At 55.6% G+C, this 27,557-nt stretch overlaps 1 protein-coding gene across 1 annotated transcript in view; it reads right to left on the bottom strand.

Moving 5' to 3' along the window:
• SCN4A (sodium voltage-gated channel alpha subunit 4) overlaps nt 1–26,834 on the bottom strand; it is a 34,860-nt gene extending 8,026 nt beyond the window's left edge. Inside the window, exons 1-20 of the mRNA XM_068212051.1 lie at nt 26,539–26,834; nt 26,140–26,258; nt 25,100–25,189; nt 24,338–24,466; nt 24,145–24,236; nt 22,267–22,584; nt 20,557–20,620; nt 19,949–20,090; nt 18,967–19,179; nt 16,627–16,782; nt 16,291–16,414; nt 14,926–15,164; nt 13,024–13,197; nt 12,392–12,748; nt 8,713–9,144; nt 3,801–3,930; nt 3,328–3,482; nt 1,622–1,795; nt 845–967; nt 334–612 (exon numbers count right to left, since the gene is read on the bottom strand). Coding sequence (XP_068068152.1) covers nt 334–612; nt 845–967; nt 1,622–1,795; nt 3,328–3,482; nt 3,801–3,930; nt 8,713–9,144; nt 12,392–12,748; nt 13,024–13,197; nt 14,926–15,164; nt 16,291–16,414; nt 16,627–16,782; nt 18,967–19,179; nt 19,949–20,090; nt 20,557–20,620; nt 22,267–22,584; nt 24,145–24,236; nt 24,338–24,466; nt 25,100–25,189; nt 26,140–26,258; nt 26,539–26,802 — 3,774 coding nt within the window. The 5' untranslated portion in view covers nt 26,803–26,834. The remainder of the gene's footprint in view (nt 1–333; nt 613–844; nt 968–1,621; nt 1,796–3,327; nt 3,483–3,800; nt 3,931–8,712; nt 9,145–12,391; nt 12,749–13,023; nt 13,198–14,925; nt 15,165–16,290; nt 16,415–16,626; nt 16,783–18,966; nt 19,180–19,948; nt 20,091–20,556; nt 20,621–22,266; nt 22,585–24,144; nt 24,237–24,337; nt 24,467–25,099; nt 25,190–26,139; nt 26,259–26,538) is intronic.
• Between the last annotated feature and the right edge of the window lie 723 nt (nt 26,835–27,557).

Here is a 27,557-nt window from a genome sequence, read left to right as displayed (position 1 = left end):
CCCACAACCTACGGCTGGAGCAGACTGAACTTTCCAAAGGGGTGCAAGGGTAAGATAGAGCCTCCCCTCCTGACTCTACACCCCGTGCTGGGCTCTGCAGCGCCAGCCTTGGTGCTGTTGCACCCATCTGCAGCAGTTCCCTGGTGAAGCCTTCCCCTCCCATCTTCTACCCTGCCCCTTTTCCTCCTTGGCTAGGAGTTTCCCTTCTTTCCTAAGGGTTTTTTTTTGGTGTTAAAAACCAGCTTTGGAGCCAAGAAGCAGCTAAGAAACCCCATCCCACGTCAGCCCTGATGCTCATCCCACCACCCTGCTCCACCCGCTGTTGTGACGTACCACCTGCAGCAGGGATAGGTATCCCAAGCCCACGTTGTCGAAGTTGACCTTGACGTTGACCCATCTGACCTCGTTGGTGTAGAGCAGGGCCATGCAGTCGCTCTTGTTGTTGACCGAGTCAATGTTGAAGAGCTCCCCAGTGGTGGTGTTGACACACCTGTAGTACTTCCCTGCGAACAGGTTCACCCCCATGATGCTGAAGATCAGCCAGAAGATGAGGCAGACCAGCAGGACGTTCATGATGGAGGGGATGGCACCCACCAGGGCATTCACCACCACCTGCAAGGAGAGAACAGACCTTGAGGGACATGGAGGAGATCTTCGTGTCCCCATGCCCAACCTTGCCCTCCCCAGCAGCACAGAGTGAGGTCAGATTGGGCCAAAGGTACCTTAGCATTGATCCCACCTGTCTGGAGGCCCCTGAAAACCAGCTGGGATGTCTGTGATGTAGAGGACTGCTGAGGGCTCTCATGTCCCTGTCAGGGCCAGCAGCACATGGGGACACACTTACCCTCATGCCCTCAAACCGTGACAGCGCACGCAGGGGTCGCAGAGCCCTCAGTGTCCGCAGGGATTTGATGGCTCCCAGCTCGGAGTATCCCAGCCAGTTTGCTGTCAGGCTGACCAGGGACACCTGGAAGGAGCAGCCCGAGTGATCAGCAGCACCTCAGGTGGAAACACAGCTGCAGCTCCTGCCCTGCCCTCTCTCCCCAGTCCCTCAGGCTGGTGGTTATCCTCTAGCCCTGGGACACAGACCTTGAATCCTTGGGGTCCCTGGTGACCAGACACCTAAAGGGTCACAGAATCCCAGAATGGTTTGGATTGGAAGGGACCTTAAAGCCCATCCAGTGCCACCCCCTGCCATGGGCAGGAACATCTTCCACTATCCCAGGTTGCTCCAAACCCCGTCCAGCCTGGCCTGGGACACTTCCAGGGATCCAGGGTCAGGATGACACCTCTTGAATCTGAGAGCGGAATTGATGTGGGGCACAGAAAGGACAGATTGCTCTGTCACAGCCATTTGGGAGACCCTGTGTCCCTTCACAGCTCTACTGGGCCTGGTGGAACTACAGGGGCTGTTCTTGGCTTGGGTGTAAAACAGAAGGGTTTGAAAGGTTCCTGCAACCAGGAATGAAGTGTTCCTTCCTGTGAGGGACCATTATTTTAAGTAATGCCATAAGCCCTCATTCCACAGGCACCCCTATATCCTCTAAAATACAATCTGGGTTCATTTACAACAGCCCCTAACGCCCCCAGGCCCCTTGGCTTGGCCCTGCTCATCACGTACATCCACGATGAGGAAATCCAGCCAGCACCAGGCATTGGTGAAGTACACCTTGAAGCCATAGGCCACCCACTTGAGCAGCATCTCGATGACAAAGATGTAGGAGAAGACCTTGTCTGCGTATTCCAGGATGGTGCGGATCACCTTGCGCTGCTCGATGTAGATGTCTTCGAAAGCCTGCAAGGGGCACGGAGCTCTGTGACAGTCACATCCTTCCATGGGACCTCATGGAGCTCCGTGACAGTCACATCCTTCCATGGGACCTCATGGAACTCTGTGACAGTCACATCCTTCCAGGGGACCCCACGGAGCTCTGTGACAGTCACATCCTTCCATGGGACCTCATGGAACTCTGTGACAGTCACATCCTTCCAGGGGACCCCACGGAGCTCTGTGACAGTCACATCCTTCCATGGGACCTCATGGAGCTCCGTGACAGTCACATCCTTCCATGGGACCTCATGGAACTCTGTGACAGTCACATCCTTCCAGGGGACCCCACGGAGCTCTGTGACAGTCACATCCTTCCATGGGACCTCATGGAACTCTGTGACAGTCACATCCTTCCAGGGGACCCCACGGAGCTCTGTGACAGTCACATCCTTCCATGGGACCTCATGGAGCTCCGTGACAATCACATCCTTCCATGGTGGCATCCCAGAGCACACCTGTGCTGGCATCTCCCTGCTCTCCAGGGCTCGGGAAGCTGGGAGCTGAAGGATGTCTGGTCCATGAGGATCTGATCCACGTGGGCTCCAGCTCCTGTTTGCAGGTCCCTGTTGACTTTGCGGGGTTGGACCCAAAGCAGAGCTTCACTGAACCCGAAGTCCAGCTGCATCCAATTCCCAGGTTTCTCAGCTCAAACTTCCCAGGACACCAACCCACACCTTGGGGTGCTTTGGGAGTTTTGAAAATGCCCTGAGGAGTCTGGGTGAGTGTTGAGTAAGCACTTGGAGGTTTGGGTGTGGTGACCAGGTGCTGCACAGCTGGGGTAGCACAGCTTTCAATTCCTGCACCAGCTACAACCTCAGACGTCCCCAACCACCTCAGAGCAAGCTGCAGATATGTAAAGTGTGTCTGAAAAGCCTCTCAGTCCCTCTGTTCTCCTTCCCTCTCTCTTTACCTCCAAACCTGCAGAGAAGTTGTATTTCCTGGGTTAAATCCAGCCCAAACACTCAGAGAAATATTTGGTGCCACAAGGCCAACTCTGATAATTAATTAGGTTGATTTAACGCAACACCCAGGTTCTGAGAGGGGGCACCAGGCACTGATGGAGGTGCTGAACAGCAAAATAAAAACCATGAACTGTTTGTCCAGCACCTCCTGACAGCTGGTGATGGTGGTGGTGAAATGAGGAACCACACAAAGCTCAATAAATGGTTCAGATGTTTCATAGTTGGCATTAAGAGCAGGAGTGGGTTGGCATTAAGAGCAAGAGCAGAGTGCCACTGTAGGCAGTGGCATCCCCTCGAGCCATGCACCGTGGACCACAGCCTGTGGATGATGGTCTAGGAATGCTGGGGAGGATGACCAGGACTCCTGGAGGATGTTAGAGCTGAGCCAAATGGGGTTTGAAATCAAACATCTGCCCACAGCTGGATTATTTGGCACAGGAAATGCCCAGAGCCTGGACTCTGCCACCTCCCTGGGCTCCCCCAGGCTGGGAAGCTGCTGCAGAGCCCTCCGGGCAGGGGAAAGGTAGCACCTACCAGTGCCCCGCTGCTGAGGAGGATCATGAAGACGATGAAGGTCTCAAACCAGTCGTGCTCCACGATGCGGAAGCAGGTTTTCCTGAGGTTCCACCAAATCCTCCCCTTCTCACTGGTGATGTCCACGTAGAGGCAGGGGAACCTCTTCACACAGCCTGAGGACACAGGACTAGGACTGGGGGTCACTCCTGGCCAGGGCGTTCCACTATTCCCAGTTTTATTGGCATTTTAAACCCTCCCTGGTGGAAGCTGGACCAGGATCCTGCTGGGCTTAGGTGGGGTGCACGAGGGGAGCTCCATGGGGATCATCTCTGGGGTGGTACAGGAGGATTTGGAGTCAGGGCTGAGCTCAGGGAGCCTGGGGGTCCCTGTGCTGCAAGAACTGGTTGGCAGTGGCCCCTCCACCCCCATTTTCCCCTCTCCACACCTATCTCCCCTGTCCACAGGGTCTCCAGCCCTGCTCTGTCCCTCACCCTCAGTGAAACACTCCTCGGGCTCGTTGCTCTCCTCAGCCACTTCTGCCACCTCCTCCTCCTCGGGCGCGGGGGGTTTGTAATCCACTGTGCTGCACACGGACGAGGCGTTGTCGCTGGACAGGGGGTTCTGCAGAGGGACAGCAATTCAGGCCAGGCTCCTGGCCTTGGGCTGCCTCCAGCCAAGCTCCTCGTGCCCCAGAGAGCCCAGGCAGGATCAGATGGGTGGTGGGACCCCCTTGTTTGGAGGATGCTCCAAGTCCCCCTCCCATGGACACCCAGCCCAGAAGCTGTTGAATCATCCAGGGACGCAAACCTTGGAGGATTGTTGGTACCTGAGCTTTGCTTCTCATCCAGGCTCAGAGGAACTAAAGGTCCCCTGATCCCAGCCTTCCTCCCAGCACAGCAACTCCATCTCCCATCCACCTGTGCCACCACCTCAGGCTGATTTTCGCGCTGCCTCCTCCTCCTCCTCCTCCTCCTCCTCTGTGTGTCCCCATCCAAGACTTGCTCTGCCAACCCTGCTTTGGTGCAGAAACCCAAGCAGCCTCTGCTCTCTTCTCCCTCTGGCTCGTCTCGTGCTGAAGGGCCCTCAGCCCGAGGTTCACCCAAGTTCAAAACTTGCACCCCAAATACCTCTCTCCAGCTCCATCCTGCTCCAGAGCTCAGCTTGGCTGCCTTCCCAGACACCACTCAGCAAGGCCAGAGGGGCTGATAACAAGAGAAAACCTTGGCAAGCCCCTGGGACTCTTTTTCCTCTAGGTGTTTTTTTTGGGTTTTTTTTTTGGGTTTTTTTTTTTTTTGTTTGTTTGGTTTTTTTTTTTTTTTTAGCTTTCTGAGAAGCCCTCGTGCAACACTTGAGGAACAAGCAGATCCCCAGCCCTGCCTCTCCTACCTGGGAGCAGCAGGAACCCAGGGATCCAGGATGGGTATTTCCAGCACAGGAAGGTGTTGGCTTACATGGGAAGGAGATAATCCTCCCCTCAGGCTGCTCCTGCTTTTGGTAATCCATAAAGGAGCTGCTCCATCCTCCAAAAACCAGGGAAAACCCCCTGGGGAAAACTGAGGCACTATCACTGCCCACATCTTCAGGGGCCACAGCCAAATCTCTGTGAGAAGATGTGGCTGTGGGGGACCTTTTGGGACATGCAGAAGAGGACACAGCAGCAGGGCCGGCACCAGCTCTCAGCTGGTGGCCCTCAAGGACCACAGGGACCACCCTCAGTCAAGGCTGGGGGGAGGGACAGGATGGGCAGGGGGATTAGGGAGGCTCAGCATGGAGCTAGGCAAGCTGTGACCCCACAGGAACCATCTGCCTCCAAGACAGCCTTAGAAAGGGTCAAGGTGGGGACAAACCAGTGCAGCTGCCCTGGAGATGTGGGGGAAGGTCCAAAAGGCCCTTGGATGGCTCATGGAACCCAGGAGTTCTGTGGGTGGAGCTCAGGGCAGGTTCTGCTGGGTAGGAACAGGGATAAAACCCATCCCTGGGGGCTCCTGAGTCCTCCCACTCCTGGAACCAGCAGGTTTGGAGGGCAATTTCCATCCCACCTGGCACAGCATCTCCAGCCTGCCTGGGGCTTTCCTGTCCTTGGTGCTGCACACCTGGCCCACCCCACGGCCCCATAACCCACAGCCCTGAGAACCACAGAATTGTTCAGGTTGGAAAAGCCTTCCGAGACTATCGAGTCCAGCACTGCTGAGGCCACCACTCACCATGTCCCCAAGTGCCACATCCACATGGCTTTTAAACCCCTCCAGGAATGGGGACTCCACGCCAGCCATGGGCAGCTGTACACTCCTTTCCATGCAGGAATTTTCCCTAATCTCCAATCCAAACCTCTCCAGGCCCAGCCTGAGGCCGTTCCCTCTCCTCCTGTCCCTGTTCCCTGGCAGCAGAGCCCGACCCTCCCGGCTGTCCCCTCCTGTCAGGAGCTGTGCAGAGCCACAAGGGCCCCCTGAGCCTCCTTTTCTCCAGGCTGAGCCCCTTCCCAGCTCCCTCAGCTCCACTGACAGCACCCCTGTGCTACACCAGAGCCCAGAACATCTCAGGTTTTTTCTTCCTGCATCCTCCAGGGCAGGAACAAGTATGATGTATTAAATCAATTAAGTATTTAATAATTACTTTCAACTCAATATGGAGTAACCAAGACTGGACTTTCTTCTCAGTTATTACCAGTTTTCCAAGACCAGGAGAGGATATCCACCATTGCTTTACAGATGCAGTTTGGACAACCCATTGCTAGGCCTTCTGCCCTAAGTACAGTAGTGAAAGATCGCCTTTGGATAATTTGCCATTCAACTAATTTGTATTTTTGCAACTGCAGAACGTAAAATAACAAAACTTGTTATATTGTGAGCAGGAAATCAGCTCATGAGGGCAGTGGAACACTTACAGTTCTCATCAGAGACACTGAAAATGTCTAGTCAGTGTAAATATATTATCATACCATACCATATCATATCATCATATCATATGCCCAGCATGGTGGGATCCCTATGGAAGAAGCCCCTGGAAGAGCCCTGAGCCCTGCACTGCTTCTGCAGAGCCACAGCCCAGGCTGGCACCTCCTCCCTGCTCTGAGCTGCAAAGAGAAATCCACCACAAGACGCAGAAGTGTAGCTGCGATGATCCTGCCTCTGCCATTTCTCCGAAAAAGAGCTTTTCCTTGGAAAGGAGCTGCTCTGGAATGGGAGAGGGTTTATCAGCGCGGCTCGGGCTGGTCGCGGTGGGAGTGTCCCCGGAGCGGGCGCTGTGCGGGGCTCTGGCTCCATCTGGAGCTGATCCCCGGTGTGAACGCACCCGGCCGGCACCAAGCCCGGAACAGCGCAGGGCTGCCGCCCTTCCGCACCTGAGTGCTAAATTAAATAATTGTCATTTCACCTTGTGAATACAGGCTGGGAGAGCAGGGGGTGCTCCCCTGGAGAAGGTCTGGGACAGCTCAGAGCCCCTTGCGGGATCCAAAGGGTCTCGATTAGAGCTGGAGAGGGACTGGGGACAAGGCATGGAGGGACAGGACACAGGGAATGGCTCAAACTGCCAGAGGGCAGGGCTGGATGGGATATTGGGAATTGGGAATTGTTCCCTGGGAGGGTGAGAGGCCCTGGCACAGGGTGCCCAGAGCAGCTGTGGCTGCCCCTGGATCCCTGGCAGTGCCCAAGGCCAGGCTGGACACTGGGGCTTGGAGCAGCCTGGGACAGTGGAAGGTATCCCTGCCATGGCAGGAGATTGGAATTACATGGTCTTTGAGACCCTCACCAACCCAAATAATTTGTGATTTCATTATGAATTGCAGCCCATCATTCCCCCTGCCTGGGCAGGGCCCCTGTTTTCAATGCACCCCCTTGGCTTCCAAGTCAACTTGGCTTGGACCTGAGTCAGCTTTGACTGAATTTAGGCACCAAACCCAACAACCCCGATGGGCTGAACTGGTATTTACTGGTTGAGAGGTGCCCTTTGCCTTTGCAGAACTCAGAGATTTTCCATGCAGTGTTTGGAGTGGGTGTTCTCTGCTGAACACATCCTAAAGCCCAGAGCTGTGCCAGGACAGGTCCCATAACTGCACCCCAAGGTTTTCCCACCTGCTGGGAAGCACTTTGTGGTGACAGGAGCTGAGGTCCATGGGCACCCCCTGTGTCCCCTCCCATCATGGCCAGGCTGGCATTGGCATCACCTCTGCAGTGTGCCCAGTGTGCTGGGCACTGCTGCTGTGGGACTGGGGTTGAGTAGGAAAAATGTGGGGGGAAATGCCAACTCTCAGCCCTCCTGGTGGAAACCCTGAGCGAACTGAGACAGCAACCCCCATGGCCCATTCCCTTGACCAAGGTGCTCCACGCAAGTTTGTCCCCTCTGTAGGCTTGGCAGGGACAGTGGCCAGCCCCTCCTGTCCCCCTCTGCACCCCAAATGCTGCAATCTCCCTATTGCCCCAGATAACACTAAATAATCATGACTGTCCCCTCTCCTTGCCCCATGTCATGCCAAGCTGGGTCCCTGTCACTGTGCTGAGCTGTGAGGAGCCTGCAGGTGGGAGGGAGGTGAGAGGCTTTGCAGTTTTGGGAGCCCTGCTTCATTTTCCAGCCTTTCTGGGGCTCCCTGTGCAGTCCCATCCAGGTGTTCAGCAGCACCAGATGCCTCCTGGACCTGGCAGGGCTGGTTGGGATGGAGCTTTCTAGAGTTCCCTCAGCTCCTGGAACATGTTTGCCGTCCAGTCACGACAAATCCCTGCTGAGAGCTATCCTATTGTTCAAACAAAGCCCCTTCCCAGGCTGATGCACCTGCTCCTGTCCCCCTCAGCACCTCCAGCTGCCCCCTGTGTCCCCAGGACCATGGATTGAGCAGTAATTTCCCAACGCACCATCACACTTTTGTGTCCACTTGGGTCTTCCCAAGTTTCTTGTCCCCTTGCCACCCTCCCAGTGGACCCCAGCCGTCCCCTGGAGAGCAGGCTCAGCTGTCTCAGCTTTGGATCCCACACCCCTCGCTTCATGTTCACCCCTGCTAAGCTCCTCCATCTGGTTCAGGCCCCCCCAGGATGGTGCTTTCCGAGGCATTAGCAGTGGATCCAATGATAGTGCCATCAGCAGATTTCCTGGCATCAGGTTCCTCTGGGACATCTTTAACCCCAAAATGGTGCTCTGACCCTTGCACTGCCCCTGTGGTGCGCTGGGGCCCTCTGGCATCAGCAATAACCCCATAGTCTGACCCAAACCAGCCAAAGCCCTGCTTGGACCCTCCCCTCCACTCCAGCTTACACTGGGATATGCCAGCTTGGAAAATGACAAGTTTGGCCCATGCTGTGCCCTGTGAGAAAGGTGAAAGTGACCCAAACCAACATCACTCTTTGGGCAGCACAGTAAGAACGGGCCAGTCCCAGTTTTGGGGTGAAACCCTTCCCTTCCACCCGCCTTCCTGACCTTGGTGGTGTCCTCGGTGTCAGACTGGGTGCTGGTCTCCTCGTAGAGGTCAGACTCCTCAGAGGCGATGGGGACCTGCACTGTCAGGTTGGGGTTGTTGATGAAATTCATGTGGTCCAGCTCATCCATGAAAATGTGCTCCTTGCCCGTGATGCCATCCAGGTACCCTGACTTGGGCTCCAGGGCCGTGTCCATGTGGTTGAGCACAGAGTTGTCCCTCTTGCTGGGGTCCTGCTCTTCCTCTGGTGCCACCTTCTTGCCCTTCCAGAGCCGGCGCAGCAGCGCCAGGAGCGAGGCCTTGGCGAAGGCGATGCCGCGGGTGATGCGGCCGATGGCGATCTGCAGGTTGTTCATCTCCCCATCGTCGTCTGATGCCGCCAGGCTGTCGGCGCTGAAGGAGCTCAGCAGCAGAGCCAGGAACAGGTTTAGCACCTGGGGGGACAAAGCAAATGCCAGCCCTGAGGTCCAGCGGGTCCTGAGCCTCAGGATTTCCCTCTGGAGCTGCAGGGATCACTGGTGGCTGTGGCGGAACCCCTTCACTGAGCATCTCATGGGCTCTACCCTGCCCTCACCAGCTCTGGGAACTGCAGAGGTGCCAATCCCAGTTCCTGGAGGACATGAACATGCTCCTCCTCAAACCCCCTGGGCTCTGATGCCTTCCACCTCACCATGGGCTCCCATGGTCCTGCAGATCCCTCTGTAAGTGATGCCAGTCATGGTTTCAGCTCCTCTCAAGCTCTGCTGTGGATCCGTGAGTGTGTCCCTTCCTTTGCTCTCATGGAGCTCCAGGAATCCCATGGGGGACTCCCCAAACCTCTGGTGCTTCTCCCCACCAGCCCCAGGGATGCAACTCAGCTCTTGTGGCTGCCCCTGGATCCCTGGAAATGTCCAAAACCAGGCTGGACAGGGCTTGGAGCAACCTGGGATGGTGGAAGGTGTCCCTGGCCATGTCACAGGGTGGGGCCCAGTGCTCTTTAATGTCCCTTCCAACCCCAACCAGTCTGGGATTCCACGGTTCTGTGATTATGTCCCTTCTCCCCAGAATGCAACCTCCTGCTTGTCCTCTCAGCTGCAGCTCTTCCTCTTCTCTTCCCTGCCTTTGGTAGCCCAGATGCCCAGCAAGCTCCTGAGGGTCTCCCACACCCTGGGGCCATGGAGGAGCCCGGGCCCAGCTGTGATCCCATCCCTGTGTCCCGAACACTGCTCTGCTCCATCAAAGCGAGGTTTCAACCTCAGCACGAGCCAGTAAATGCTCTGAGTAACTCCAAGCATGGGCTCGTGTGCTTCCCCTTCTACTTCACCATCCCAAAACGTGACTGGAGCCCACCACAGCCTCTCCTGGCACAGCTGGGGTTGCTGCCTGCCAGGAACCGGGAGCAGCTCGGGAGCAGAGGGGTGGGATAGGCACCCCCGCGGGGCAGAGCAGGGACGGAGCCAGCCCACAGCTGTCGGTGTTTGTGCCGTGCTGTGCGGTGCCAGCAGCGCATCTGAGACGGGAATTAGCTGCTATCCAAGGACACTGCTGTTTTCACATGGCTCATGCCATGTGCCTTAAACCACGTCTTTAAATAAATCCCCGCGGGCCCAGCAGTCGAATGTCCCGGTTAAGTACCAGTTACAGTTAATGGGTGCCGCTGGCTCTGGGTTTGTTGGACAGGACTCCATTACCTTGTCACCCGACTGACTTCCTCCCTTTTCCCTGAATAACCCCAAAGGAAATGCTCAAAGTGTCATTAAGAGCAAAGGACAGGTCACCTTCCTGCGTACGGGAAGCACGGAGAAACACACACCTCCCTGCAGGGGGGGACTTGGGAGCCTCTGGGACGCGCTCCAGGGCTCGGAAATACCTGAGGCACGGCCAGGAGAGCCTGGCAGAGAGGAGGAGGAGGGCACAGAGGGCTCTGGCCGTGTTTGTGCTCTGTGTTTCTCTGCTGGGCTGTAAATGGAACCCGTGCAGGAGCTGCAGAGCTGCCCTGAGGGCTGGGGTGCACCTCTGGGAGGGGACAATGACACCTCTGGGATGGGGACACTGGCACCTCTGGGATGGGGACACTGGCACCTCTGGGATGGGGACAATGGCACCGCGGGGATGGGGACACCCACACCTCTGGGAGGGGACAATAGCACATCTGAGATGGGGACACCCACACCTCTGGGAGGGGACAATAGCACATCTGAGATGGGGACACCCACACCTCTGGGAGGGGACAATAGCACATCTGAGATGGGGACACCCACACCTCTGGGAGGGGACAATGGCACGGCGGGGAGGGCAGTCACTGACCCCACCAGCTGAAATTGTGCTGCCCCCGTGCCTTCTCCAGAGCAGTCCCCTGGAGAGGTGGGTGGACTGTGCTGCTCCAAAAAGGAGCTCCAGAAGAGGGAAACCTTCCAGAGCCCCTTTTGGGAGGGCTCTGCAGGGAGCCCCAGCTGGGATTCCCAGTCCAAACTCCTGCACTCCCTGCGGATGGCTCTGGACAGGCTCCTGCTCCTTACCGGTGCCCTTGTGGGTGATTTTCAGCCTGACCCAGCCTCACCATCCCCTGCAAAGGTGGCATCACAAGCCTTTGCTGGCTGGTGGGAGATGGGCAGCCCGGGGGGCACGGGGCTGCTCCCCTCGTCTGCCCAGCACCGCCCTGGGCAGGGTCTGCAGCCAGGGGCTCTCCATTCAAAACCCCAAATCCCTGGCATGAACCAGGGAAGCCAAGAGGCACCCAAACCCCAACTTTCTGCCCTCAAACTGGGACACTCCAAGCTGACCCGAGCCGGGGGCTGCTCTGGGCTTCTCCCTGGGCTCCTTTCAGAGCCTCCCTGGGGACAGGGTTCAGCAGCTCCCGGGGGCAGATAGTTTTTCAAAGCAAATTCCAAAGGGATTACACAATCCCGGCAAGTAATAGGAGCGAGTCGGCGCTTCCCTCCTCAGCCCTGCTCCTCAAGAAGGGAGAGCAGGGCCCACGCAGGCTGCAAAACAAGCTCCAGAGCTGCCAGCGATGGGGTTACCAAGTTTAGAAAGGATTTCACGCTCGCCTGGAGCTCGCAAACCTGCGGCTCAGGCAGCACAGGCAGCTCGGGGCAGTGGGGAGGGTGGGGTGTAGGATGGGGGTGAGGGGAGCAGGGGATCCCACAAACTCAGGGAAGAAGGTTGGCCATCACCAGATGCCCCCTGGAGCACGGTGAGGGCTGGCGAGGTTGGGGATCTGAAGAAGCCTTCGGGGGGGGGGGTGCTGCTCCCAAAAGCACCTGGAGCAAAGGGTGGGATGGATGGATAGATGGAGCTCTGCCTCCATCCCTCATCAGGAGGGTGGGAAATGGGGCAGGAAAGCTGGAAAAGCCAAGTGGAGGACACAGGGCAGCTTGAAGCTCAGCGCTGTTTTATCCCAGAGTGGCTCCTGCCACTGCCTAAAGCCCGTTTGTGTTTTTTATGCCTCAGTTTCTCCCCAGTTCCTGGTCTGGTTTCAGCTGGAGGTCCCTCAGGAATCATTCCTCCCTCTGTTTTACACAGGGCTGACACACAGCCGATCTGAAGGGCCTGGGGAGGGAGAAGAATCCCTGTGCTCCCTGCAGCTCCAACCAGACCCTGCCACGGGCAGAGCCCTGTGGAAAAGCTGAGCTGGACAGAGGCGTCCCCACCCCACCAGCCCCTCTGTCCCTGCCCCCAGCAAGGGTCCCCCAGCCTCACCACGAGGTTGCCGATGACCATGACCATCATGAAGACGATGAGGCACATGGTCTGGCCAGCCACCTCCATGCAGTCCCACATGGTCTCGATCCACTCCCCACAGAGTATGCGGAAGACGATGAGGAAGGAGTGGAAGAAGTCGTTCATGTGCCAGCGGGGCAGGGTGCAGTCCACCGAGATCTTGCACACGCACTCGATGTAGCTCTTGCCGAAGAGCTGCATCCCTACCACAGCGAAGATGAAGACGATGATGGCCAGAACCAGCGTGAGGTTGCCCAGGGCACCCACGGAGTTGCCGATGATCTTGATGAGCATGTTGAGAGTGGGCCAGGACTTGGCCAGCTTGAAAACCCTCAGCTGCGGGGGGCAAGGAGAGAAGGGGGGTGGCTGGGGGTGTCATCGCCACAGCAAGGCTGTGCCACTGCCATTTGAACCTCCAGGGCTGTTTGACCAAGGCAGGAGGGGTTAAACCTGCAACTGCTCTGACTCCAACTTCCCTGAATATTTAACTTAGCCTTGTCTTTAACAGGGTCCAGGTGAGGCCCTCCCAAGCTGAGCCTCCACCATGAAGGAGGCTGGACAAGCCACCCCCACCCTGTCCCTGTCACCGCCCAGGTATCCCCGGCACGTACCAGGCGGAAGGAGCGGAGCACGGAGAGCCCCTGCACGTTGGCCAAGCCCAGCTCCACCAGGCTCAGAGTGACGATGAAGCTGTCAAAGATGTTCCAGCCCTGCTGGAAATACTCGTAGGGATCCAGAGCAATGAGCTTCAGGACCATCTCTGCCGTGAAGATCCCTGTGAAGACCTGTGGGAAGCAGCACCCTTGACCACTTGTTCATAAACCAGTGCTGAGCTGTGGGGTGGGCAGCATCCCTCTTTTTTGGTGTATTCCCAAAGCATTTCCCCCTGTTAGGGCCAGTCCCAGTTGGGAACAAGCTCCCCAGGTGCTGCCCAGTGTGGCTGGTAAAGCCAGACTGGGAATACTGGTGACCGATTCCTCTGGAGGGACACAAAGGTGAGTATTGGCAGCTGAAAATTAAAAATAAAATCTCCTTGGCAAGGAGACACCTTTGGAATGACTGGGAAATCACAGATGCCCAGCACTGGGAACTGGGCTGCTGCTGGGATGCCCCTGTCCCTCCCTGAGCCCAGTGACAGCTGAGCTGGATTTTACACATTGCTCCTTTCCTGGGGCCACAGCAGCACCTGCAGCATTGCGTCACTGCAGAGAGGGCTCAGCCAGCTGACAGTCACCGTCCTTGCTGCAATTCCACGGCACAGCACATGCAGAGGGCCTGTGACAGATCTGCCCTGACTGGGGACGGTGTTGGGACAGGTCTGTCTCTCACGGAGCAGGGAGGAGCAGCAGGGAGGCTCCTGCATCCCGAGGGGTGTCCCCACACGTCCCTTGCATGCCAGCCTGACAATGTTCCTGTCCTGCTCCTGCAACTGCATCCCAGGGGATTGTCCCCACGTGTCCTTTGCATGGCAAGCCACAAACATCCCTTGTCCTGCTTCAGTATCGTAGGGGATTGTCCCCACGTGTCCCCAGCATGCCAGCCCACAAACATCCCCTGTCCTGCTCCTCCCAGCTGATCCCTGCCCTTGTCCTGTACACCGTGTGGTGGGCAGGCAGCTCCCAGCCCGGGCACGGGCAGGGGATGTGGGGCAGCCCCAGCTCAGGGGGTTCTCCTCCTCCTGCTCCCATCCCCACCTGGCCCTTCCCCAGCAGATCATCCCCCGGGGCTGCACCCGCAGCCAGGATCCGCTCCTGGCTCGAAGGAAGCTCTGGAGCCGCCTCAGCCCGGCCGTGCCTTGAGCCCCGGCCCATTAATCCCCTTGTATTTCCTGAATGAAACCAGAGCCGGTCCCGCCCGCCCGGGCAGCGGCGTCTGTCACTGCAGGCTGCGCTTCTAGAGCCCCGCAGGTGCTGGAGCAGGGCACAGGGGCAGCCCAGGAGATGGGAGCGCTCCCGTTCCTCAGTGCATTGCCCACCGCTGCCAGGGGGCTCCCGCAGCAGATCCATCCAGCTCAGAGACATTTGTCACCAGCTCCAAGCAGGAGCAGCCACTAAATGCATCTATAAAATCAGGACAGCTGAGATTTGCAGTGATTCCACTGGACAAATTCCTGATTATTATTAATTTTAATGCTGCATTGTTGCTTCCTGCTCAATGGGGACCTGTTTGCTCCCTCAGTCTCGAACACCCTCTGCTCTGCCCCGTGGCACCCAACATTTCTGTGGGGACACTGTGGTGTCACCCAGGGTTGTGATGCAGAGGGTGGCTCAGGATGCACCAAGCCTGGCAGGGATGCAGCAGGAGGGGAGCAGGGAATGGTGGATCCCAGTGCCATCAGTGCCCTCGGTCTGGGCCATGCCAGGGCCCAGCCCTGTGCAGGGATGCTGTGGGCAGAGCCCTGCAGTGTTCTGGCAGCACCTGGGATGTGTCGCACAGCAGCAGAGGGGGATCTGCCCTCTGGGGTGGGGGGGGGGGGGGGGGGGGGTTTGAAAGGGACGGATGGAGCGCCCTACCAGGTTCCCCACAGTCAGCACGTTCTCGAACTCTTCTGTCATGGGGTAGTGCTCCATGGCCATGAAGAGAGTGTTGAGCACGATGCAGATGGTGATGCCCAGGTCCACGAAGGGGTCCATCACCACCAGCTTGACAAACTCCTTCAGCTTCACCCACGGACGGCAGCAATTCCATACCAGGAATGTGTGGGCGAATTTGTACCACCAGGGTGGGCATTTCTGGTGAGCTTCTTCCAGCTCTGAGGGTAGGAAAGGAAAAGTGTGGGATTATCTTGTCCTCACCTGGGTGGGCAAGTGCTGACCTTCAGGAGAAGTTCCCCTGAGGTCCTGGACCTGCTCTGGATGATCTATGATTTTGATAGCATGGAATAGCCTGAGCTGGAAGACACCCACAGGGATCATTGATCCAGCCCCTGGCCCTGCCCAGACATTCCAACAATCCCACCCTGGGCATCCCTGGCAGCGCTGTCCAAACCCTCCTGGAGCTCTGGCAGCCTCAGGTCTGTGCCCGTTCCCTGGGGAGCCTGGGCAGTGCCAGCACCTCTGGGGGAAGAACCTTTCCCTGAGATCCATCCCAAATCCCCCTGGCACAAGCTCGTCCCCTTGTCCTGTCCTTGGTCACAAGGAGCAGAGATTGGAGCTGCCCCTTGGGAGGAGCTGAGGTCTCACCTCAGGCTCCTCTTCTCCAGCTGAACAAACCAAGTGACCTCAGCCACCCCTCATGTGGCTCCTCCACATCCTTCATCATCTTCTTAGCCCTCCTTTGGACACTTTTTAAAAGCTTTAGACCTTTTTTGTACTGTGACACCCAAAAAATACAGGAGGAGCCTTCCCATGCCCAGGCACAGAGATGATGTAGACCTGGCCCTCCAAACTGGAGAGGGATGGAAAGGCAGATCAGCCAGGGAACTGTGGATCCAGTCCTGCTCCCAGCCCCTGGGCAGGATTTGAGGTGTCCCTGCCACCCTGAGATTGCCAGGACATCCGAAGGGACTGGTCTGGGCTGGCCAGAGGGTTTCATGCCTATTCTTGGAGGGACAGGGGACAGGAACTGCTGAGTTCATGGTGCTTTTTGCTGAAGCTGACACAGCAGCTCATGGGAAGCTGCTCAGCAGTTCCCAGTTGGCTCTGGAAATTCTTTTAATCAGCTCCAATCCCTTTAATTTGTGTGAGATATTGGATTATTACCTCCAGGCATCATCCCAGTGAGCTGGGGTGAAAAGTCTGGCTTAAGCATCACTGACCCCATATGGAGACCCCAGGGCTGGAGTCATCCCTTGTGTGGGGCTGGGAATTTGGGACAGCCACTGTCACCAAACCCAGGCCCTCCAGCATTGACCCGGACCCTCACCCAGCAGGACATACCTTCCACAGCGTTGGAGATGACACTGATAGCACTTCCCACCCTCTTCTCCAGCCCTGGCCCATCTTGGTTGCCCACAGTGAGGTGGTTGAGGTCTGGCTTCTCCGGCTCATGGGTGGGGTTGAACTGGGAGGAGAGGAGGGAGGGATGCAAAGTTATTCCATGCTCTGAAAGACAGAGCAGGCAGAAAACAGGGGATGGTCTGGAGAGACCTCTGAGTGCAAGGTGGGCACCCCAAAAAGGCTTGTAGGACCCAACCCATAGCGAGGTGGGCACAAGCCTGGCACCTCAGGAGGCTGGGCACCCTCAGGGATGGCAGGGGCAGAGCTGGCACCTACATCAATCACGGTGTCGGATCTCTGCAGGGTGATCTTGGGCACCACCTGCCCGTTGCAGTCCTTGGCCTTGTCCTGGTCACTGTTGAGGTCCGAGTCGTGCCCCTTCCCGGCCACGCTGCTGGGCAGGGAATTGCTGCTGGATGAGCGCTCCTGCAACTGCACAAGCCCATCCCTGTCACCCCTATGTCCGCAGCCATGGGGACATCCCATGGTGGCTGAGGGCTCCAGGGGCTGGGAAAATTCCTTCCCTTCCTGGAAGTGATGGATGGAGGAGGCTTGGAGCAACATGGGGTAGTGGGAGGTGTCCCATGGCAGGGGGGGACTGGATGAGCTTTCATCTTCCTTCCAACCCAAGACGTCCTGGATTTCCAAGCATTTTCCTTTTCCTTTTCCTTTTCCTTTTCCTTTTCCTTTTCCTTTTCCTTTTCCTTTTCCTTTTCCTTTTCCTTTTCCTTTTCCTTTTCCTTTTCCTTTCCCTTTCCCTTTCCCTTTCCCTTTCCCTTTCCCTTTCCCTTTCCCTTTTCCCTACAAAAAGTTACCATACAACAAAATAACAACCCCCAATACCAAACATAAACTATTCAACAAACACCATTTTATAACCATTGAAACTACCGACCTCCCACTACAACACCACCTCTAACCTCTAACTTCTATTATCACAAATAAAAAAGAATTACAGTTTTACACAAAATTACACAAATTACAGTTTTCCCTTTCTCTTGCACCCCTGCACTCAGCTCTCCACAGCTGAGTTAGGTCTGTTCAGATTTGGTCAGGGAGAATAATTCCTAAGGACAAAACTGAGCAAACCTTGGTCCTTCAAGCAGGAAACTTTGCCCTTTGCAGTGAACTCTCATCCAAAATGGCAAAGAAGCAAAATCCTCAAGGCTCTTGCTGAAATGTGACCTTCAGGATTTTTGCACTTGCACTAAATTTTGTATTAACACATTTCCATTGCATGCAAAAAAAAAAAAAAGTATTTTTTTGTCCTTTATTTTTTTCTTTTCAACAGTGCAATTAAAATTTGAAGTTTATTACACCCTCTCATAGCACTGAGGATGCCACAGCGGAGTGGGAAATTCTCTGTTCTCACAGCACATTGCTGAAATCCAGGACATTTTCCACCTTTAATCATGGGGTATTACATTGATCCAAGCCCCCATTTCTTGTGGATGCTTTGCCCTCACTCTCAGCTTAATTCCTTTTGTATTTTTCATTTCTCTGTGTGACTCTAAAGGAAGACATCCCTTAACAAAGCCTTTGGGCACTTCCCTGGTGGATTTTTCAGGGAAGGGGCCTCAGCACCAGCCTGACCCTCGGGCAGGGCTGGCTCAGACCCTTCCTGCAAACAGCAGCAGCCAGAGAAGAACAAGCCACTTCCAGGGGATGCTGTAGCTCTGGACAGATAAGAGAAGAGAGATAAGAGGCTCTGGAGAGTCAAACATTGGTTTGTGCCTCTCTGCATGTGAAGGAGGTCATGTCTTGCCCAGACGAGATTTTCAGGGATGCCTCCTGCAGATGCTGCTGACATGGACCAAAAGGATAGTTAGAGCTGGAAAATGGCTGGGCTGCAGCACCAGAGGTTTTTGGCCATGTTTTTAGGAATGTTGTACTGAAAAACATTCCCAAGGACCTGGCACCACAACAGGACATGTCCTGTCCAGGTTGTGCTTTGGCCAAGCAGGGCTGGAACAGATGATCCTGGAGGTCCCTTCCCAGCTGGTGTTCATTGAATCCCAGGGTGGTTTGGGTTGGAAAGGACCAGGAAGACCATTCGTTTCCAACCCTCCTGCAATGAGTATGGACACTTCCACCATTCCAGTTTCCTTGGCTCCCATAAGGACACCAGACCTCCCTGGTGAGGTTCAGGGTGTCTCGAGCCCTTGGTTGTGTCTCCAAAGCCAAGGGTTTACTGACACATTGAGCTGTGCTGCAGCTGCCCCTGCGTGCCTCCTGTGTGCCCTGGTGGCACCGAGCTGGGCTCCTGCCAGGCTGCTGCAGGAGATCCACTGGAACTTCTGAGGCCTTTTATGTCCCTCACCTCCTCCTCCTCTCAAACATCCCTGGGCTGCTCCTCTCTGCTGCCTCCCAGTGCACCCTGGGCTGGGATTTGCATGTGGAAATTTGATCTTTTCAGCCTTTTTTGTCCCCACCCATGATAGTATCTCAGTTTTTTTGCTTCAGATGTGATGCCCAAAATAGTCACTCCACTTTTTCTCTACTTCCTAAGGACCAAATGGAGTTTTTATCTGGATTTTACACCATGCTTGGTGTTGCCTCCATTTCCTCTCCCTATCCCCAAGACCTTTCATTTAGGCCTCCACTCTTCCAACTCACCAGCCTTTCCTGCTCCTCTTGCTGCTTCTTCAGTTGCTCCATGAGCTGCTGGAATTCCTCCTCCTTCTGCTGCTCCTCCAGCATGGTGGCGTCGTTCTGCTCGGCGTAAGCCATGGCCACCACGGCCAGGATGAGGTTGATGAGGTAGAAGGAGCCCAGGAAGATGACCACCACAAAGAAGATCATGTAGGTTTTCCCTGCTGCCCGCAGTGTCTGTGGGAAGAGGTGGCAGGGATGTCACGATGTCACTTTGGTGACGCTCCCAAGAGAAGGTGCTGCCCCTCCTGGTTGTGGTAGGAGGGAAATATTCTGCTTCTGTCTTCTCCAAGGGTTGGTCATTGCCCAATGGACCTTCCTGCAGGCCCTGGCACTGGGCTGGGACTGGTGGGAGGCAGAGAGAAGCCTTGGTTCCCAAGGTTCCCAAGGGCTGGGGGTGATGGAGGTGGGACCAATATTCCATCACTGACTTGCTTTGCTCAGCCCCCACCTTCTCAGGGCTCACCTTCAGGACAGCATGGTCTTTATCTGACTCTGATCATCTGGGCAAACCTTCCCAGAGGACAGGGATAGCCTTAGGTTCCCTGGAATGACATTTTGAAGCCTTAGGATCCCTTTTACCTGGCCAGCCTCTGGAGCCAGAGTCAGCTGGGGTTTTGTGGTGTCTCCATAGAGGAAACCTCAATGAGGGGACAAGTGACCTGGCTTCTTCTCCTTATCCTGTCCCTCAGCTCGAGCCAGAGATGCTCTGGACAATCTTATAAATCCCTGATTTCCATGCTGGAGCTGACAGCACCCTGGGAAATACACTGCACTCCCATGTTAGGGAAGGAATAAAAGGGACCATCCCCATCCCCACTGATCCTGGCTGGATCCACAAAACACAGGAGAAGGACCCACAAGTTTCCAGTCAGTGACTTTCCACCTCAAGGGCAGCACAGAGACAAGAGGAACTCTTGCTCAGGGGTGGAGGGGCAGTGCCTACCAGCTGGAAGAGGTTCTCCCAGAAGTCCTGGGTCATGAGGCGGAAGAGGGCCAGGAAGGCCCAGCTGAAGGTGTCGTAGCTGGTGTAGCCATAGTTGGGGTTCCTCCCGGCCTTCATGCACTCATAGCCCTCGGGGCACTTCCTGCCGGGGGGACAGCAGGGATGAGACCCTGGCATGGCCCCGCAGCCAAATCCATCCCTACGGAGAGGGTGTGCAGCGGGGGGACCGTCCCCTCCAGGATGGCACAGGTGGGATGCCTGGACTGACACCACCTGCCCCTGTGTGATAGATGATGCCCCCCAAAGCTGACACAGGCAGGTTCTCAGACTGAGAACCCTCAAGCTGATAAATCTGGGATGCCTGAATGGTTTCCAGCTGAAGCTGATTCAGTTGTGATGCCCAGACTGATATCCTTGAGCTGGTACCATTGGGATGATCCAGCTGATACTTCAGGGTGGTCCCCAAGCTGATCCACTGGGATTCCTGGACTGTTCCCCTGCAGAGCCACATTCCCAGCCCCAACCCTCTCCCATCGCAAGCACCAGGGGTCTCATGAGCTGTGCCAGCTCCCTGTCCCAGGGGTCCAGAGGGAGGGGGTCTCACTCACCCAGCGTCGCTGCTGTTCCCACAGAGCAGGGCGTCCAGGGCTCCCTCCAGGAAGTAGTAATTGGCTTTGCAGGTGGGGAAAGAGCAAGGAATAAAAAGGAATGAATAAATAAATAAATAAGCACAAACATTGATTTTCAAACTCTTGGGTGCAACTTGCTGTCAGGGAAATTCCTTGAATCCCAGCGGAATTTGTTGACTCCCAGTGTCAGGCACATGGTTATCCACTCTCTGTTGATTTTGTTGTTGTCACAGGGAGCTCCTGGGATTGTTTCATAAATCCAACCAGGTCCCTCCCAAGCCTGGAAATCCCTCTGGATCTGGCCAGGGCCAGGCCACCTAGAAAATGGGTTAATGTGAGGTCAAAGCATCAGGGCTGGCCTGTTTTCCTGGGAAATCGGGGCATTTGCAGGAAGCACCAAGCATGGGGCGCTGCAGGAGTCCCAGGAAAACCTGGGGAAACTGCTCCTGCTCCATGGCTGCACCTTCTCCTGCTGCTCCCATCGCTGGTGGGGACCCCAGGGGTCCTTACAGCTCTTCCTTAGGGGCTCCAGCACAGATCCAGAGCCACAGGAGCTGCCAAGCAAGTGCCACCCCAGGTGACCTGCCCAGGGACACGGAGGAGCACCTGTAGACAGCCACACCTGGAGGTGGCAGAGGGCAGCTGGATCCAATCCTGAACATCACCCAGCACAGCCCTCCCAGGATTCTGGGGCTTCCTGGATCCTCCCTGGCTCTGCCTGCCTTCTTGCCACAAGGCTTCTCTTTATCCTGTGGGGGCTCAGGGAGGAAATACCCTGTTTGTGCAATTCCGGGGTTTTGGGCTGGCCCCAGCAGCTGCTCTGCTGCACTCATGGCCTTGGGCAGCTTCTCTTTGCTCAGAGCTCATCAGATCCCATGGATGGAACTTGTCCCCTACCAAAACCTTCCTGTAATGAATGCTGGAGCTGATGGTTGGGCCAAGCAGCTCAGCTGAGACCCAGCCTGGCCTTTTGAGCCAGACACAGGACTCACTCTGTGTCCTGAATGAGATGTGGGGCATCCCTGTGGGGCACTCTGCAGCTCTACCAGGCAGATTTACTAGATTTTTGCATTCTTGTGGAGTTTAAAAACTGAAAACTTAAGAACAAACAAAAAACCCATCACATTTTGGGCAAAATTTTCAAAGAAGGGTAGGAAAGGAGAAAGGTAGACCTTCCTGAGGAGCTGTGCTGGTCCCACCTCTCCCTCTCTCTCTCCCTCCCCTCCTGTGGCTTTTGTGGTATTGCATAAAGGGTTCACTGGGCACTGTGGTACCTGGGGGAGGATCCAGATAGTGAAAAGTGACTTCAAAATGTCATTCCTGAGTCTTTTCCTCTGGTTTTCCACCCAAAGTTCCACCTGCTCCTCAAGGGTTTGGTGTCCCTGCTGTAACCACACTGATGGCACATTGGCCCTGATCAGCAAGTGAGAGATGGAGACTGCTCCATCCAAACTTTCTCATTGTGAAACCTTCCTGGAAGAGCTCAGCCCGCCCAAGTGTACCTCATTGTCCCTGTCCAGGGGGATTTGATCCCATCTGTCCCTTTGGTGAGGGTGTACAGCCTGTTCCACCCGCCAGCTTTGGCAGGAAGATCCCTGTGAGCAAAGCTTGGAGTGGCCAGTAGGAGCAGGAAACTGAGGAGTGAACCGGGGTGAGGGGTCAGAGGAGAAGGAGCTGCAGGAGCTTTACCTTCATCGCTGATGTAGGCCTCGAAGTCAAAGGTGCTGTTCCCAGTGAAGTTCCCAGTGAAGTTCCCGGTGAAGTTCCCGGTGAAGTCATCCATGAAGTTGTAGAAGGTTGAGTTGACCGAGGTGTTGTTGTCCAGCCCCAAATCCTGCAGGAAGGTGCTGTTGGGGGGAGGCCAGCGCACACACTTCTGCCGGAGGTTGCCCATGAAGAGCTGGAGGCCGATGAGGGCGAAGACGCTCAGGCAGAAAACCGTGAGGATCATCACATCCGAGAGCTTCTTCACCGACTGGATCAGAGCCCCCACGATCGTCTTCAGCCCTGGGGGGAGGCATCACCACTGAGCTGATTGCTCCTTGGTTAATTTGCAGTGTCCCCAACGGGTGCTGGCTGTGGTGGGGACGTGTGTCACCCCTGACTTCAGGCCCCCATCACATCACATCCTAGCTCTGTCCCCACACGCATCAGGGCCCCCCACAACTGTCACCCGTGGATTGGTGCTGGTGACTTCTCCATCCCAGCCTTGGGATATCCAAACCAAAGCCCACCCCAGTCTGGCAGCCATCAATTCCTTTGGATTTTCTTTTTTCCCTAAATGTTACAATCTGGCATTTTTTTTGTACCAAACCACTGGAGTGAAGCACTTCAGAGTGGGACATGGAGGAGCTCTCTGCCGGCCCAGCTGTACGATGCTGTGCAGCTCTCCCAGCTCCAGAAAAGCTTCTGTGGCCTAATTGCTGTCTCTGGGTGGTTGGGAGCCTTGCCAGACCCCTCATCCTGATCTCTTCAAGCTGGGAAATCCCTAGTGTGCCCAAATGAAGGTGACGAAGTGACACCTGCACCTGGATTAACAGATCTCTCCCCACAACATCACCGTTCCCTCCCCAGGGAGGCTCATCCACAGATCCTCAGGGGGGTTTTCCCACAGAGGATGGGGTTCCTGTCAGCCAAGGTCTACATGGATAATGGGCAATGCTGGGACATCCTAATGCTGGGACATCCCAATGTTCATCTTCAGAGCTTCTCTGAGCCCAGAGCTTTCTCACATAGAGAAATTCTCCAAGGAAATGATTTTTAGACCTGTCCTCCTGCCAGCTCCTCATTCCCTAAACTATTTAGGTAAAATCCTGTTCTCTGAGGGCCTGACCAAGGTCAGATGTTCTAAACCAGCTTATTTTTGCCACTGCTATTTCTGCAGAGCCCTTGGGGATGTAATTCCAGAAAGAACCAGCAGTTTACATTTTGCTCAATGCAATTTTTAGTTTGATGAAGGAAAAAAACATTCAAATGTGAACCCTCATGATCTGGAGCCTGCAGGGTCACCACAAGGATTTATTCACCGCAAGCAATTCTCATTTTCAGCTCAATCTCATGCTTCAGATTTCTGTGTGTTTGCAGCAGGTGTTGAAAGCATGATGTTGAAATGGTATCAAATTTGGAAATCAGCAATCAGAGGGATAAGGTGCTCCTCACACGAGTCTGGATGTTTTGGGTGATGTTAAATACCTCTGCCTCAGCACCAGACAGCCAACAATGGGCACAAAATTGAGTCCATAACTTCAAAAATGGAGAGATTTGATTTATCAAACCCATTAATCCACTGGGAGCACAAATTCCCTTAATTCATCTTCAAGGAGCCTTAAAAACATCACATCTGCCTCTTCAGGGGCTGCCAAACAACCTGATGAGTGCAGCTGATTTCAAGATGCAAAATCAGCAGGACCTGGCCCAAAAGCTGAATTTACGTGGAAAATTTATGGAATACCTCATTTCCTCTGTTTTCTCTTGGAGCTGCCAAAATAACCAGGAATTGCTGGGAAGGGTGGGAATATCTGAGCTCAGGGGAAGGCACGGAGGGGAGGCCCCTTCTCTAAGTCCCACCTGGTATCACTGTGATGGTTTTCAAGGCACGGAGGACACGGAAGGTCCTGAGAGCAGAGATGTTCCCCAGGTCCACGAACTCGGTAATGTAGCTGTGGGGCAGGAGAGGGAAGAGCTCCAGGGGCTCTGCCCAGAACAGAACTCCTTGTTCCTCCAAATTTCCCTCCTGTCCTCCCCCTCCCACCGGACTCACGCCATGGAGATGACCATGAAGTCCAGCCAGTTCCAGGGGTCACGCAGGAATGTGAAGTCATCAATGCAGAAGCCTCTCGACAGGATCTTGATGAGAGACTCGAAGGTGTAGATCCCAGTGAAGGCGTATCTGAAATGGGACTGGTCACTCGGGACACACTTGCCCAGGTCCAAGGCTTTGTCCCCCCTCCCAGGGGGAATATCTTGAGGAGCTGACTCTGGGGGCTGATGGGTTTTTTCAGCACTGGGAGATGTTTTTTCCTCACCTCGTGAGGTGGGCTGGGACATCTCGAGGTACCAATCCCTCTGGTGACCATTCTGCAGCACCTCTGTCCCTGCTGATGCCCCACCACCCCCACACTCTCTGTAAAGCCCTGCTGAGACTTGACTGTGCAGAACCACAGCAGAAAATGCTGGATTTCCCCTCTCCCCTGGGTTATCCATGGTCCCTGGATCAGTGGATCAGCTCGGCCTCTCCAGACTGACAGTGCTGACCCAGCCCAGACCAACCTGCTCTTCAAGGCTCTCCAGACATGGGGACCCCACCAGATTTTGGGCAGCTCTGAAACATTCTCACTCTTCAATGCCATACAGAGAGTGTGGATGTCCCTTCCGAGGGCCACCAACACCTCCCAGTGACACCTCCCCTGTGCTGAAGGGTGCCTGGATCCCCACCCCCCTCTCTCAGCCTTGGTATTGTCCCTTCTGAGGAACATTGCCAAGCTGGGCTGTCCCCATGGCCAGGGGAGGTCTGAGGACTCACTCCACGTTCTTGGACCATGCTGGAGGGTTGCTCATCGTCATAAACACGCAGTTGGTTAAAATGGTGATCATGATGAACATGCTGAATAATTTAAAACCTGGTCAAGGACAAATGCTCTGGATGGTGCCTGGATCCCCCCTCCCCATGGTCAGGAAGGCAAGTGTCCCTGTTCCTCTTGTCCTGGTTGCCACCTTGGCACCTCACCCTGCCCTGCTCCTCCTGCTGCTCTCCTGCCTCAGTCCTGTGCTCATACTTCCCTCTTTTCCTCTCTGCTGCTGTGCATTGTCCCAGCCCCTTCCCTTCCTTTCTGATCCCCTTCCCAGCTCTGTGGTGCTGGCTCTGCCTCCCTTTCTGTTCCCTGTGCTCCTTCCTCTCCATCACCTTTGCATACATCTTTCCCTTCCCTTCATAGTCTCTCCAGACCTCAAAAACCTTCAACCTCTTTCTAGAAAGCTCTAACTCTTCGGCTTAGCCCCCTCTGCTGCAAAACCTCCCTCTTTTCCTCCTCCCTCATGGCCATGAACCCCCACTTCCTCCAGAGCTCTGCTGGAATCATTTCCACCCACCCTGCCATGCCCCTCGTGCTCTTGGGCTCCTCCTGCCTTTCTCTCTCTGTCCTGGTTCCTCTGCTTCCCTCTCCCAAAGCCTCCTTGGAGCACCCCTGCTCACACCCTTCCCAGTGGGACCAGATCTCCTGACCCATGAACATTTCCCTTCCTTCCCAAGTCTCCCCAGACCTCAAAACCCTTCAGCCTCTCCCTAGGAAACTTCACCTCTTGGGCTTCTTCCCTTCTCCATCCAAACTGATTCTTCCCTTCTCCAACCAGAAGCGAGCTTTTGGTGCCTCCAGAGAGCCCATCAAGAACCTACACCTTGGAGTAAAGCTCTGGACAGCAGGTCCTGGCCGTGCTGGGGGCCCAGGAGGTTTCCACACCACCCCATCATGAACCCCTTCACTTGTCCCTCTCCTGGGGCAGTCTGGACTCTGAACACCAGGGCTTGGCCTGGCCATGGAGCAGCATCCCAGAGATCAAGGATATGAATGGATGAGGACTTTGATGGCTCCTCTGCGGATGGGGTTGAAGGGCCCCAGCATGTAGAGGGCAGGGGTGGCTGAGAAGCGGAAGATGGACTTGCCCTTGTTGAGGACTATGAACGTCTGTGGAGAGAAGAGGGGAGGGGGGGCGTTAGTCCTTCTACACCCCCCAAAACAGCACGGACCAAGGGCTGCCCTCAGAGGGGAGATCTCTTTGGGGCTACAAAGGTATGGAGATGCTCTCTGCTTTGGGAGAGAAGCAACCGCAGCAGTCTGGGGTGGTGGATCACCAGGATGGGCTCAGGTAAGCACTGTGGAGAGCACAGGAGGTCCCTGCTTGAGTCTTTTGCTTGGGACTTACACCTAAGGCCAAGCCTACCACGGGCAAAGCTCTGGCCCTCACCTTCTTGTCCTTGTAGAAAGGGTCCAGATCCTCCAGGGGGGTCCCGATGAGCTCCACGGGTGGGTCACCATAGATGAGGGGCAAGTTCTTGCCGGCTTCGAGGTCACTGCTGGGCTTGACCTCCTCTTCCTCAGGCATCTCCACCTGCTGCCGCTTTATCCGGAGCGCCTCGGCCTCGGCCATGCGCTGCTCGATGGCGGCCAGCGAGGCCGGGGTGAAGGGGCGCAGGTTCTCAGGGCCCGGGATGTGCGGCAGGCCGGCCATCCTCTCATTCTGCTCCCGGGCCAGCTGCGCCCAGCCTGTGGGGACAAGGGGCTGGAATCCACCTGGGAACATCTCGGGGCCATTTGGTGGCAGGATCTCAGTGGGGTTTTAACAAATGCGTTTATGGCAGAAATGTTGAGCCCGCAGGGAAGGTTATCGTGCGTGGATCATGGAGCACCCCGGGTGTTCCTGCTCCTCACAGACCCCCATTCCCATCTGGAGCTGGGAAACCTCAGCCTGGAGGAGGCTCTGGGGGGACACAACTCCACAACTCCCTGACAGGAGGGTGCTGCCAGGAGTGGGTTGGGCTCTGCTCCCAGGTGCAGTGACAGGACAAGGGGACACAACCTTAAGCTGCACCAGGGGAAGTTTATGCTGGACATCAGGAAAATTTTTTTCCCAGAAAGATAGGGCGTTGGAAGGGGCTGCCCAGGGAGGTGGTGGAGTCACTATCCCTGAAGGTGTTTAAGGAAAGCCTGGATGTGACACTGAGTGCCATGGTCAGGGTGACAAGGGGATGTTGGGATATGGATTGAAGATCTCAAAGGTCTTTTCCAACCTCATTAATTCTGTGATTCTGTGATTGTGCGATTCTGTGATTCTGTGATTCTGTGATTTCGTATCCAGTCAGGAGGCACCATGAGGCTGGGACACCTGGTGTCCCTGTCACCACCTGGCAGTGTCAGACACAATTTCACACCCCAAACACGGTGTTTCAACACAACCAAACACCTTGGGAAGCAGCAGCCCTGCTC

Source organism: Anomalospiza imberbis, chromosome 22, assembly GCF_031753505.1.
Source record: "Anomalospiza imberbis isolate Cuckoo-Finch-1a 21T00152 chromosome 22, ASM3175350v1, whole genome shotgun sequence".
Classification (NCBI taxonomy): Eukaryota; Metazoa; Chordata; class Aves; order Passeriformes; family Viduidae; genus Anomalospiza; species Anomalospiza imberbis.
The sequence above is the reverse complement of the archived record's forward strand: the minus strand, read 5'-3'. Positions and strand labels throughout refer to the sequence as shown.